The following is a 15,239-nucleotide window of genomic DNA, read 5'->3' on the forward strand; positions in this document are numbered from 1 at the left end:
AATGGCTCACTCATATGGCTGTGGGTAAATGCTTCAGTTCTTTGCCAAGTGGACCTCTGCAAGGAGCATTATGACGTAGCGTTATGACACACCAACTAGCTTTCTCCAGTGCAGGTGACCCATGATAGAGAGCAAGGAGGAAGTCACAGTGCCTTTTATGACCTAGTCACACATTGTCATTTCTGCCAGGCTTTTTGGTGGAAGCAGGTTGCTAAGCACAGCCACATCAAGGAGAGGGAAATCAGGCTGCACCTTTTGAAGGGAGGAGTATCAAATATGAGTGGGAGAGTGGAGCTTACCTGACCAGATGGAGACTCAGAATACCTCTTGATAGTGGCTTCCTGGAACTCTTCGTTAAGTTGTTAATGATTTCTCTAGGAATGGGGGAATAGTTTGATATTATTTCTGAGACCAGGTCTTTTGTAAGACTTGGGCTGTTATTGAGCTGTGTATTACATACATGTTTTTCTTCCTGGCATTTAGGAAGTTAGAAAATTCATGTACTGGATGGAAAAGAAATGATAAAGTACAACTAAAAATGTGTGAATAGCCCCCTGCTCATTTTTCCCCCCTAGGAGTTTTGTTTTGGAGACTGTTGTACGAAATAAAGCAATCATCAATCAGGATTTAGAAACAAAAGTTTTATTTCAGGTGCTAGGGATTAGAAAGAAGGCTAATGTCAACTGGTCAGAAGTATGGATTGTGTAATGTCTTCAGAACATCCAATTTAGGGGTAACTTTTTGATATAATTTTAAACTTAGAGAAAAGTTAGAATAATAGTATACAGAGCTCCTATATGCCCTTTATCCAGATTCACCAGTTGCTTATGTTTTGTGATGTTTGTCTTATTCTTTTCCTGTCCTAGCCCAGTCAGCCTAAAACCACTAGGGTAAACCTGTAGTGTGATAAAGTTGCATTTATTGACTCATTGCAGTGAGAGATTGCAGACCAGAGGAACCACAGGGCTTCTCACCAAAGAGAAAAATTAATTTCTTATAGGATTTTGGAGAAGGCTGGCATTTAGTTGAAATTTAAATGAAGTAGCGTTTCGATGGAGTCAAAGCAAAGCTAGGGCTGTGTGCAAAGGAGTCAACTTCAGGTCTGGATTTTGTGGTGGACCTAAGGTGTTTAGTTGTTTTATGGATTCTTTTAAGAATTACCCATCTTGATGGCATAGATGAGTTTGTAAGGAAGAACCAGAAAATACTGAAGGCCTGGAATCAGTGATTCAGAAGACTTGGACTGTGACTTTTTTGAAAGCACAAAAGTGATATATGAGAAAATCAATGTTTAAACCCAAAACAGTTCTTACAATCAGTATGAAACATAAATTCTAAAATGTAAGAAAGCACTGATGAAATTTGATAATCTTTGTGGTTTTTTGTCCTCCCTTTGATATTTAATATTCTGTATTATTTATTATGCTCTTTCATTGTTGTCATATGAAGTGGCATAGTCGCTCAGTTATAGGTTAGTCTGTTACCACTGATGACTCTGTGACTTTGGACAAGTAAGTGTTTAACCTCTCTGAGCATTGGATTTGCAACTATAAAATGAGCTTACATTCACCTAGTAGCATTATTATGTTTTTTTCTTTTCCATTTAAATTCCAAGAGCTTACACATACATTATTGTACTTGAATTCCATAATATTTCAAGTAGGCTTTCATATATCCTTGGTAAAGTGAAACTTTGATGTTATTAAGATGTTCTTCCTCCATTTGATCTTTTGGCACTAGAGAACAGTTAGAAAATGTTATATTTCAGTAATGAATATAAGTAGTGTTATTAACTAGTAGGGAGTGAGGAGACAGAACAGATCACTGTCTTCCAGTATGTAAACGGTTGAGCGCTGTGCTGGAAGATGTGATGCGGCAGGCAGATGCTTGCAGCTCTATATAGAATCCTTGCAGATGCACTAGCCACAAGTATAGCCTGATAAAGGATTGTTCTTAGGCTATTCAGATGTGAATGGCATTGCTATTGATGATGTGATTTTTTTTCCCCCTAAACAATGAACAATTCTTGGTAAAATTATGAACAAAAATAAAATACAAATTTCTTTGACTTACATAGGAATTGTAGTTTGGAAATACGCATTTTGTCCTAAAATACCAAGGAAAAAAAAAGGATTCGATATTTATGTGTAGAATGGGCTTAGGTTCTAGGTTAATGTAATTGTAAATAGGTTTGTTTACCTACTTGAATGTCAAGCAGGAAATTTGAAAGTCTAGATGATTCTTTGTTGTATAGGTCTGTTTGGTGCATTGCAAGATGTCCTGCAATCCTGGCTCTTTTCCGCCAAATGCCAGTAGTCGTCTTAGTCTTTTTGACATCTAAAAAACATTCCCTCCAGTTTTAACAGTGTCCCCAGACTTTACCACCCTTAGTGAGAACTGTTGGTCTTAGACGTGTGAAAGCTGAGGAAATTAAGTACTAGAGTAAGAAATGATTATGCACCTTATTTGTAATTACGCATTGACTAAATTTAATTAAAATGGATAATTTGAGACTTTTAAAATTAAGATGGCTATATTGTATGTTTTTATTTTTCCTAGTAAAATGAATGAAAAGAAACCTGGTGACTCACAGAATCTCGGTAAGTCACTGTATTAAAAATATTTTCAAGTTAATTTAAAATATTAAGATATTGTATTCTTGGTTTTTTAAATATGATAAATCTTTTTAGAATGCTACTCAAACAACAGGAATGAATTCCCTGATCCATGCTTAGTTCATGTATCCGTATACTGAAGTACAATATTGTGTGTGTTTATTTCAACAAAAATCTACTATAAAAGGACAATTTGCCAAATTTTTTTGTATCCTCTGTATGTATTTATCAGGTATGGTTTGCATCTGAATAAAATAGTATTCTTTATGTAATAAATATAATTTTTTCACCTTTTTCTGTGACTTTTTCTTACAAAAGGAAAAATCCAGGTGAGAACAATCTAGACAGTGCATGCGAGTTTAACATGAAAACAATGAAAGTGCTCACAATAGTCTCCTCCAAGAGATGCAGACCTTTGCTGTTAGTTGTCGGTTTCTTCATTTATTAGTTGTAAGCAGTATATATTGACTTGCTACCATGTAAGATGAGAAATTTGAATTGTTACTGTATACTCTTCTGCCACTACTTCTTCCCTCACCTACCCTTTCTAAGATTTACGTTTGGATTCCCTTTCAAATTAAAGTATTACATTTAAAACTCTCTATCTTGACCATCACTTGTAGACAATATCTGTTAACTCCATGTCATGTTGGATGAGGAAATTTGTGCTCTTAAAGCCCTCCCTCTACTTTGCTTTCCTGCTTTTACACACAGACTTAATAAATATAATGGAAGTCAGAACAATTTTACTGGAATTTAAGCATTGAAATTAAAAAACAACATAATCCCAATAAAAACAAAAGTAATCTGCTTATAAAATGCCTGCCTGAAACCTAATCTGTTCTGCGTCCAGGGTCTCCTTACTGGGTGAAGGGAGGAGGGAAACAAACGGAAAGCCACAGGTCCACAGCACATGGTAGATGCAGCTCCATCCAGCATTCATCTTGAGGATCCTTCTGTTTTGTTTGTTAGTGCCATCTAGTTGATTGTGACTCGTAGCAACCCTGTGTACAGCAGGGTGGAACTCTGCCTGGTCTTTTTGCGCCATCCTCTTACCTTCCAGTCCTATATCAGACAATGCTCTCCTCCTATTTATAGGGTCTTCATGGCCAGTTTTTCACAAGTGTGAGTGGCCAGGTTCTTCTTCCTAGTTTGTCTTAGTCTGGAAGCTCCACTGCAACCTGTCCACCATGGGTGACAATGCTGGTATATGAAATATATACTAGTGGAATAGCTTTCAGCATCACAGCAGCATGCAGCTGTCACAGCGTGACAACTGGCTGAAGGGTGATGTGATTCCCTGACCAGAAACAAACCCAGGCCACAGCAGTGAGAGCTCCGAATCTTAATCACTAGACTCTTGGCTCTTCCGTAGCCTCAGCTTATTCCTTGAGTTCCTCTGCCTCTTGATAGCTGCTTGCACACTGATAACAAAACTATACTGGGGATGCACTGGGGATGAACGGGTTAAAGTGGGAGCTGCTGGCGTAAGACGTCCAGTAAACAAATGGCAATTTTCTGGAGTTAATGTGGTCAGTTACTTTGTATGGGAAAGGTAGGGGAGCTGAAACCTTTTAAAAGATTGGGGGAAGGGACTTTTAGTTATGGCTTATCTCATTAAACTGGCGTGAGAGAGGGCAAATATAGGGGGGATATTTCACGATATTAAATACTAGCTCATGCTGTTTCTAGTCCTAGAATCTATTTTATGAGTAGCCTATTAACAAATATACTAGTACCTTTTCAATGCATAGCATCCATTCTTGATTACATGTATTAGTTAAGGTGAATAAGACTAGTTGCTGTAATAGGTGAACCCTGAAGTCTTAATGATTTAACAAATAAAAGTTTATTACTTGCTTTTGTTGCAGTCTCTAATGTGGATTGGTTAGGGGAGATGGGATGGAAAGGGAATTTCTGCTCCATGTAGTCATTTAGAGATTCAAGCTCCTTCCATCTTGTATTCATCTGCCGCCTTGAGATCCTCAGTATCTTTTCTCTTCAGCTGGTGATTTTTTTATTAGTGTGTTATTAGAAATTTTCTATACAAGTAAACATCATAAGATTAAAAAGACTGATAATTATAATACTAATATTTACTCAGTTCTATCTATGTGCCACACCCTTTTAATTATATTACTGTATACCATCTCATATAATCCTCATTAAGGCATAGTTTGAGGTAGGTACTGTTGTTGTCCTCATTCTTTAAGATGAGGAAACAGAGCCATACAGTGTTTATGTGACCTGCCCATGGTTACCCAGCAAGAGTGTGGAGCTGCATCTTAACTCAGATCTCCCTAATTCTGCAATTTGCCTTTTTAAAATTATATTATTATTGTAAAATTCATACAAGATAAAATTTACCATTTTAGCTATTTTGAAGTGTATAATTTGGTGATGTTTAGTACATTCACAGTGTTGTCAACCATCATCGCTATCTAATTCCAGAACATTTTCATCACTTCCAAAGGAAATCTTGTTCCCATTAGGCAGTCATTTCTCATTTCCCCTGTCCTCAGCCCCTGGAAACCACCAGTCTGCTTTTTGTCTGTCTGTGGAGTTACCTGTTCTAGATAATGTAATCTGTTATATAAATGGAATCGTATAATATGTGGTCTTGTGTGCTTGGCTTTTTTCACTTAGCATAATACTTTCAGGCTCATGCATGTTGTGGCCCGTATCAGCACTTCATTCCTTTTTATAGCTGAATAATATTCCATTGTATGGATATACTATATTTTGTTTATCTGTTCATCCATTCATTGATGGACATTTGGTTTGTTTTCCCTTTTTGGCTGTTGTGAACAGTGCTGCTATGAATATTAGTGTACAAGTATTTGTTTGAATGTCTGTTTTCAGTTCTTTGGCCTAGATACCCAGGTGGAATTGTTGTGTCATACAGTAACTATGTTTAAGTTTTTGAGGAACTGCCAGACTATTTTCCAAAGTGGTTGTACCATTTTACATTTCCACCATGTATGAGGGTTTCACTGTCTCCAGATCCTTGCCAACATTTGTTATTATCTGACATTTTGATTATAGCCATCCTAGTGGGTGTGAAGTGGTATCTTGTAGTTTTGATTTGCGTTTCCCTGATGACTAATGATATTAAACATCTTTTAATGTACCTATTGGCTATTTATATATCTTCTTTGAAGAAATGTCTATTCAGATCTCTGCCCCATTTTAAAATTGGGTTGTGTTTTTGTTGTTGAGTTGTAAGACTTTTCTTAAACATTCTGGACACTAGACCCTTAACAGGTATGTGATTTCCAAATATATTCTCCCATTCTATACATTGTCTTTTCACTCTCCTGATAGTGTCCTTTGATGCACAAAAGTTTTGAACTTTGGTGAAGTCCAGTTTCTCTCTTTTTTCTTTTATTACTTCTGCTTTTGGTGTCATGTGATATCTAAGAAACCATTGCCAAATCCAAGGTTATGAAGATTTACCCTTATGTTTTCTTCTAAGAGTTTTATAGTTTTAGCTCCTACATTTAGGTCTTTAATTTGCATTAATTTTCGTATATAGTGTGAGGTAGGGGTTCATTTTTATTATCTTGCATGTGGCTATCCAGATATCCCAGCACCATTTGTTGAAGAGATTGTTCTTTCCCCTTGAATGGTCCTGGCATCCTTGTTCAAAATTAACTGACCATAAATGCATGGTTTATTTCTGGAGTCCTCTTTTCCATTGATATATATGTCTGTCCTTATGCCAGTACCACACTGTTTTGATTTCTGTAGCTTTGTCATAAGTTTTGAATCTTCTGTTTTTTCTAGGTTAGTCTAGCTAAAAGTTTGTCGGGTTTGTTGACCTTTTTAAAGAACCAGCTTTGGTTTTTATTGATTCTCTCTGTTGTTTTTCTGTTCTCTATTTCATTTATCTCTGCTCTAATCTTTATTCCTTCCTTTCTTCTACTAGCTTTGGATTTAGTTTGCTCTTCTTTTTCTGGTTCCTTAAGGTTAAATTAAGTTATTGATTTGGGATCTTTCTTTTTTTCATAGAGGCTTGCAGAAGCTTAAAGCTTAGGTGTTTCTGGGGTCCTTTCTGAGCATGTGTGTGTCCTTCTAGCTTCCTTGGTATGTGTGGGAGCTTTTCAAAGCCCTTGTTCCCCCATCTATCCCCTTTTCCCAGCCTCTTCTTTCCTAGTCTTTTTCGTCTCTTACCTGCGTGTTCTTTCTGTTATCCTTTGCTCCAAGCTGCTACAGCTAGTATATTTGTCCTAAATGCTTTAAACAAACAGGCTCCAGCCCTGAGAAAGTTCTGAGGCAGGTGAAACAAAGGCAAGCATTTGAGCCCATCCCTCAGGGAGCCACCACAAAGATCAAAACACACAATCACATTTCTTTGAGAACAAGGTCAATATTACCTCTTCTTGGACAATCCACACCAGAAACGTGTGTCATCGTGCCTAAGGCCATTGCCTAGCTGGAGAGTGGGGGATGGTAGGTGGGTAAGTTAAAATGCCACAAAGCTGTCATCAAAATTTAGCAGCTTGTTTCTTTAAACCATTCTCCTGATTGTTGTAAGTTTTAAAATTAGATTTCAGTTTCTGAAAAGTTGATTCTGACAGTTTTTAGCAGTTTAATTGTTGCATTAGAGGAGAGATGGAGTTTTGGAGTGTTCTAACCCATTATTTTCAGTGATGTTACCCTACAAATTGGCATTTTAACAATATACTGGAATTTATCATTAAAGATTAATGAAAAAAATTTAAAGTCACATTATTGTTTTAGAAGTAGATATTGGAAATTTTAAGTTACTGATAAACAATATAATATGACTTGCTCTCAGAAAGAATTGAATGTGTCAGTTGAGAGAAGCACCATCTCATAGGTTTTATTGAAAAATTAAAAAAAAATTTTTTGTATCTATTTACTTTTTTCACTGTTAGCTTGTGTTTTCTGTCGAAAAAATGATGACTGTCCTAATAAATATGGAGAAAAGAAAACTAATGAGAAATGGAATCTCACTGTACATTACTATTGTCTGGTGAGTATAATTTATAATTAAATCCTGGAAATTTGATACTCTTCTAAAGAAGAGAATTAGATCCTGATGACTGGTTTCTGAGAATTGGATAAGCCATTTAACTTCTCTGGATCTCATTTTGCCTGTATGTAAAAATAAGATTTTTTATTTATCAGATTCTAAGATTCTGGAATTACTTGGTACATATAAAGACCTGTCATCATTACCTGTTTATTTTTGTCTAAACCCTTAGGGCCTAAGTGAAAAAAAGGAGAAAATGATTAGGTTTCCAGATGAGTTGTTCTTACTACCACTTTCTTGTTTCCATTGTTGCTAGTGATAAATCTCAGAAAAGACTTGTTTGAAGGTTCAGGGAGTAGAATAAAAGTATTTTATTTCACAGAGAACCTGGAAAGAAAAGTTCTGACTAAAGGTAATAAGTATTTATGGGAAAGGAAATAGACTAATTTTATGGGTCACTCAGAAGATGGAAGAAGTGATTTTAGACTGAGAAGTAGTCTCTCATTTGTTCCCCCTTGCCTCCACCAACTTCTCACCTCACTGAATCTGTGCCCCCAGGTGTTAGTGGCACCATCATAGTGTTAGCATGCGAAGGTTGCATTAGTACACACAATTTTTCTTGACACTCTCTTGGTTGTGTAGTACTGCTTAACAAATTATCCTGAAATTTAGCAGCTTCAACAACATTCATTATCTCAAACAGTTTCTGAAGGTCGGGAATCTGGTATTGACTGAGCTCGGTTGCTCTGGCTCAGGGTCTCTCATGAGCTTGCCATTGAGATCTTAGTTAGGGTTCAGTCATCTGAAGGCTTGACTGGACCTGGAGTATCTACCTCTGATGGCTCATTCAATGGCTTTTGGCCTCAGTTCCTGCTACCTGTTGGCAGGAGGCCTCAGTTCCTTACTTCCTGGATACCTCCGTAAGGCTGCTCACAGCATGGCATCTGGCTTCTCCCAGAACAAGTGATGAAACAGAGAGCGCTAAACCAAGACGGAACCGTATGACCTAGTCTTCACAGTCACATACCACTATCCCTTTTGCTCTGTTCTGTTTGTTAGAGTTAAGTCTAGCCTACACTCCAGGGAAAGGGAAATAGACCCCGCGTCTTAAAGAAGGAGTATCAGCAAATTTGTGGACATATTTTTATACCTACGACAGCATCCATGTTAAACTCTTTAGATACTTTCTTGAGAAACCGTCTAACGTATTCCTTGGTGGTTCTCTAAGACTGCAGTTTTGTGTCTCAGGTACCCTGTGGGTTAAATGGACTTGTAGACTGGTCTAAGAACCTAATTACTTTGTACCAAGACTTAAGGGAACATGAAGCTGGCATTCCATATTTGTAAGTTGGAGTCTGTTATATTTTGCATCACAAAAAAAACCTTTTTCATTTTTCTAGGTTTATTTTACTTTTTATGCAGTATAATTAGGGGAGCTATTTTATTAGCAGGTTATTTTTTCATAGCTAATTCTTAAGTAATGTGTATCACTTTTGGTCTTCTTTAGGATATATTATACTGATTAAAATAAGCATCTTCTCTAGTCACAAATTTGAAGTATTTTTTAATTATTTAATATATTTAAGTTGATTATATCAAAATTTCCCTTATATTCTGTCTTATTTTATTAATGAGTATAATACCTCCGAAAACATACTCACCCTAGGCTCAGCACTTAAAAGATTCTGTTTCGTTGTGAACAGGAAAGTATAGTAATGTTACAAATGGTAATGGAATGTTAGAATGAGAAGAGACTTAGACACAATCTAGTCCAGTGTTGTTATTTTTACATTTAGAGTCAAAGACATTAAATTACTTGCCTAGGGTTCTACAAAGTTGGCCACAGAGCCTGGTTTGCAAACCAGGATTTCTTATTCACAATCCCATGCTTTTTCTTTCTTCATGCACTCTTAACATATTTAAATTGAGATTAAAATCAGATTTAAAAAGATGTAAACATTTATGTTAACCACAATTCAATAGGTTTCCCTGTGAGTATGTCTTTTATGATTCAGAATCCAGCTAGATTTAAAGTTAGCCTGAAATATCACTGATAGTGTGAATTATCTCCATTGTATTTACTGTTACTTTTACACCTTTTAGTATTTACCACTTTTTTTTTTCTAAAGCTTAATTATAGGTGTTTTTTTGTTTCCTTCCTTCCTTTCTTTTTCTGATATTTCTTGGAATACTTTCAGAAACCAGTTTGGTTATATGAACTGTTACTATACAGTGTCTTCCAAATCAAAGGATGTGAGTAGCCTCTTACCTTGACCATGGAAAATAACTATTGTAGATAAGAGGTGCTTGAAATCTAAGTTGTTTTATGTTCATTTTTATTGGAATATTATAGATACGTATTTTTTATTCCAAACTAGTTTCTTAGAGTTTATTTTCTAATTGAGAATATATTCATAGTTGATGTCAAGTGGAATTTGGCAGAGAGGTAAAGAAGAAGAAGGAGTTTATGGTTTTCTAATAGAAGACATCAGGAAAGAAGTCACTAGGGCTTCTAAACTGGTAAGTAAATTATTTTACTCATTACTCTAAATACCATAAATATTGTCAATACTAGGGAAGCCTTTTTCCATCAGTTTTCAGTTTCTCTTCTAGAAATTTATTTATAAGACTTTGATTCTATGTACCAATGCTTATTTTTGTCAAATACAATAAATTTTAGAGGAACATTTTGTGCTTTTGCAAGTGAAAGAGAGCTTAACTGACCCTGGATAATATATGTGACCATGCTGATTTTACTTCCTTGTCTTATTCCAACCTATCCATCATTTCACCCGCTTTGACCATCAGAATTATGACCATACTTCTACTCTGCTGTTCTTCAAACCTTCAATCCTGAGTCAACCCAGCCGTTCCCTTTTCATTCTTGTCCTCACTTGCTGGGTTGGAATGATGGGTTGAAGTGGAAATTACACAACTATACAGATGGTAAATTATGATCTCCACTTTCCTTATAGCACTTCTGTGACATTGTGTGCTTGTGTTCAGTGCCTTCTCTTGTTCTCCAAGATAAGTACAGGCCTACCTAGTTTTATTGCACTTCACAGATAGGGTGTTTTTTTTTTTTAACAAATTGAGACTTTGTGGCAAGGTTGCATTGAGCAAGTCTATTGGCACCATTTTTCGAACAGCATTTGCGTTTTTAGCAATAAGGTCTTTTTTAGTTAAGGCGTATATGTTGTTTTTTTCAGACATAATGCTATTGCACACTTAATAGACTACAGTATAGTGTAAATATAACTTTTATATGCATTGGGAAACCAAAAGGTTCATGTGACTCGCTTTATTGCAATATTCACTTTATTGCAGTGTTCTGGAACCGAGCCCACAATATCTCCGAGGTATGCCTATATTCTAAACTTCAGCTCCTTCTTCATTCAATTATAATTTGTGAATCTTCTGTGTGATAGGTACTATATTATGTGCCAGGAAAGGACTGTGGGTCTCCATGTGGTCTGAGTAGAAATAATGAGAGTTAGAGAATAAGAAGGTTGGAAGCATGGGGAGTGCTGTCCAGAGAATGTGATACTGGAATTGATGATTTCCATGGTGGAGCAGTTTTTGGGTGATGAGAGGAGTCATCATTACCCTGGAGTGGAGATGAAGTGCATTGACACATTGTAGTGGAAGAAGTCAAAGAAAGGTTGTTTCATCAATGCAGAAGTTCTTTAGAATAATAACAAGAATTAAAATACAGAGAAAGATGCCAAAGTCTGGAGGTGGGAGAGTGACCAAGAAGTTAGCAGGTGGCAGAGGGTAGATGTCTTTAGGCTCAAAGGACCAGATTTTGTTAAGTTTGAAGATAGAGTAGTGGCCTACAGTCTGCAACAGAAAGCTAAAATAATGTTCTGTTTGTCCTCCTTCCTGCCCTTGTCCATATCCCACTCCCACCCCTTGCCAAGTCTGGAAGGAGGACGGGAAAATAAGCAGCTTCATCCAAGAAATTCTATAAGGGAAGCGTGTAGAGACTTTTGTTTTAGTTGAGGGAAAGAAATGGAGGCAATTATTTTTGAAGATGTTGATGTGGGACTAGATGGTCAAATAGAAGCTCTGGGGCACAAGGAAAACCTTGGGAGAAAGGGTAGCAGTAGCATTTATCTAAGGGCCATGTGAGAGTATTAGTGTCAAAATCCCTCAACCTCCTGATGATAGTGACCTTGTGGTGAAAGATGGCCTCTAATGGTCCCCTGATGGTTTGGAAATACCTGTTTTCTTAACACATCTGAATCTTCTCTGAGTGTATTGTGAACATTTGAGAATATCTTGATCCTGAAGAGGTATTGCCGTTTGTGACCTTAAACTAGAGTTCCATATGTCACTTTACTGGGAGAGCTTCAGATTGACATGGTATTCTCTGACTGGGTGGTACTTGAGGGGTCAGCAGAAAGACTATATAATCCCTTCGTCAGTGACTATTATAGTGGCCTTCTCAAGGGTTCCAAGGGGTTTTAAGTGTTGCTCTGTATTTTAGTAAAGGTTGATTCATCTGCTGGTCTTTTTGTTTATATGCCACTGTTAGATTGCAGTTAGTGGCAGTGGTTTTGTATTTGTTTCCTAGGGCTGCCATAATGAATTACCTCAAACTGGGTCACTTCAAACAAATTTATCCTGTTTCAATTCTGGAGACCAGAAGTTTCAATTCAGGCTCTCAGAAGATTGATTCCTTCTAGAAACTCTGAGGGAGAATTTGTTTCATACTTCTTCCAAGCGTCTGGTGGCTGCTGGCAACCTGTGGCATCCTTGGTTTGTGGCAGCATAACTCCAATCTTTGCTTCCTTCTACACATGGCCTTCACTTCTGTGTCTGTGTCTTAAATCTCCCTCTCCTTTCACTTACAAGGACTGCAGTCATGTGATTTAGGGACCCCCTAAATCCAGGATGATCTCATCTTGAGATCTTTAACTTAGATCTACAAAGACCCTATTTCCAAATAAGATCGCATTCATAGGAATTCAGGAATTAGGACTTGAACATAGCTTTTTGAGCGTCACTATTTAACCTAGTATGGGTATATAACACTTTTTCATTTGGTTAGGATAGAGTGATCCGAGCCAATTTTTTACAGATTGATTTTTAGTTAGTTTTGCTGTTCTTCTTGGTGAACTTCTTAATTTATGTGTTTTCTATTGAGATTTGAATAAGACTGTCGTATATGGTCATTACTTTTACAAACTCTTCAGTTTAAAATATTTTAGCAGATAAGAAGGAAAAGAAACTTGTCAGTTGTATCCATATGTTAGGCTACAGATGTTTCCTTTATCAAAAATTGTTACAGAGGTGAATCTTTAGTGTCATTAGATCGTTTCTGGGTAGAACAATTTTTTGAGGAAATTTCTTTAATATACCATCATCACAGCTGTAGTATGATGAAAATAGTTTTCAGCCTCCCCACAAGGAATATTCATTTATACCTTGGTCATATTTTGTACTCAATTTTTGTGTGTATGACCCCTGTTTTCATATTTTATTCTAGAAATGCTGTATTTGCAAGAAAACTGGTGCTTCAATTGGATGTGTTGCACCACGATGTAAACGAAGTTATCATTTCCCATGTGGACTTCAGAGAGAATGTATTTTCCAATTCACTGGCAATTTTGCGTGAGTTAATTAGCTGTTGAATATGAATGTTAAAGAGAAGTAGAAAATGGATATGTATATCCCAATGATATAATTCCTTTGTAAAATTTCTTTTCAGAGCTGCACTGAGTTTATGCATATGCATTATGTATATAATGTCTCACTTCCTCTTGTATGGAGTCATTTATGTCTGCAAAGTCTTGAGAATTGCCATGTCTGGAATGGGCTTAATGATTAATAGTCACCTTTGGCTTTCAGCTCTAGAATATAATATGAAACTATTAATTTATTCATATTCAGTGCAAATTTCCACCTTATATAATTCTAGATTTTTATGTCACTCTTTAGATTTAATAGTCCACTTTTCTTCACAGGGCAGTGTGTATTTCTCATTGAGTAAGTTGAAGGCATATAAATGGCTGGAGTCCAAAAAATAAATATTATACCCTAGGATGCCCCTGAAAATATTTACTTCCTGAGTCCAGCTTTAAACATCAAGATTTTATGAATTTTGGTACAGTAGTCCCCCTTTATCTGTAGGGGATACGTTCCAAGACACCCAGTGGACACCTGAAACCGTGGATGGTATCAAACCCTAGATATACTGTGTTTTTTCCTATACGTGTATACCTATGATAAAATTTAATTTATGAATTAGGCACAATAAGAGATTAACAACAGTAACTAATAATAAAACAGAACAATTATAATAATAAAAGTTATAAATGTGGTCTCTCACTCTTAAAATATCTTATTGTACTGTACTCACCCTTCTTCTTGTGATGATGTGAGATGATAAAATGCTTACAGGATGAGATCAAGTGAGGTGAATGATGTAGGCATTGTGATATATGTTAGGCTGCTATTGACCTTCTGGCTGTATGTCAGAAGGGACTTCATCTGTTTTTAGAGCACGGTTGACCACAGGTAACTGAAACTGGAAAGCAAAACTGTGGCTAAGGGGAGTCTACTGTATTTGATATCAGGAGTTTTCTATTTCTTTTAGTCTTTGTGTTCTTGACCTATGTAATGGATTGTTACCACATACGAAAATTGCAGTTTAGAAAATACAAATGAAATAAACTTAGTGGATTAGGAATAAGTTGTTACTTACATTTTATTTGTTGCATGATTAAAATATTTACTTTTAAGTTCCTTTAATTTTATACAGTGTTGAGTACAATGGTGTGTATACTCTGTTGCTAACAATATTAAGTAGGATTCTCAGCATAATGTTAGTTACTGAAATTCTGTAAGGTAAGTCTCACCACCAAAAGTTCATGTTTTGAAAGTCCAGCTCTCCTTGGTCATAGATTGTGAGACTGATTTTTTTTTTTTTTTCCTTTTTCTCCCCGAAGCCCCCCAGTACATAGTTGTATATTTTCAGTTGTGGGTCCTCCTAGTTGTGGCATGTAGGATGCCACCTCACCATGGCCTGATGAGCGGTGCCATGTCTGCGCCCAGGATCCGAACCAACGAAACCCTGGGGCGCCACAGCGGAGCACGTGAACTTAACCACTCAGCCACAGGACCAGCCCCGTGAGACTGATTTATAGTGCCAGGGTTCCGATCTTTTGTAGGTTAATTGTGAAAGAGATATGAAGGAATTTTCTCTTATAAATGTGAATTGTAATGCTGGCCTATTTGCACTTTGTAATTTATTAGATGTTGTTTTTAAATAATTTGCATTTTTAGGTCATTTTGTTGGAAGCATCGACCTGTTCAGATTATTACATCTAATAATTATAAAGACTCTTTACCATGCACCATTTGCCTGGAATTTGTTGAGCCTATTCCAACTTATAGCATATTACGAAGTCCTTGTTGTAAGAATGCTTGGTTTCATAGAGACTGTTTACAGGTAAGATGTTTTGTAAACTTTTTCGGATAGAAAATTTCTTGCTTGCTGATTTGAAATTTTATTTTTATTTTTTTATTTTATTTTTTTGCTGAGGAGGATTTGCCCTGATCTGTTGCCAGTCTTCCTCTTTTTACTTGAGGAAGATTCGCCCTGAGCTAACATCTGTGCC

At 36.4% G+C, this 15,239-nt stretch overlaps 1 protein-coding gene across 4 annotated transcripts in view; it reads left to right on the top strand.

Annotated features, from left to right (window-relative positions):
- Positions 1–15,239, top strand: part of G2E3 (G2/M-phase specific E3 ubiquitin protein ligase) — a 50,386-nt gene that overhangs the window by 8,850 nt on the left and 26,297 nt on the right. For 2 of the 4 annotated variants that reach the window (XM_014857481.3, XM_044765428.2), the window contains exons 2-6: positions 2,560–2,600; positions 7,517–7,614; positions 10,033–10,134; positions 13,106–13,230; positions 14,905–15,070. In XM_014857481.3, the coding sequence (XP_014712967.3) occupies positions 2,564–2,600; positions 7,517–7,614; positions 10,033–10,134; positions 13,106–13,230; positions 14,905–15,070 (528 nt within the window). In that variant the 5' untranslated portion in view covers positions 2,560–2,563. The remainder of the gene's footprint in view (positions 1–2,559; positions 2,601–7,516; positions 7,615–10,032; positions 10,135–13,105; positions 13,231–14,904; positions 15,071–15,239) is intronic. The other 2 variants (XM_014857488.3, XM_044765435.2) reach the window with 1 other exon arrangement.

The sequence above is a fragment of the Equus asinus genome, chromosome 2, assembly GCF_041296235.1.
Source record: "Equus asinus isolate D_3611 breed Donkey chromosome 2, EquAss-T2T_v2, whole genome shotgun sequence".
NCBI lineage: Eukaryota > Metazoa > Chordata > Mammalia > Perissodactyla > Equidae > Equus > Equus asinus.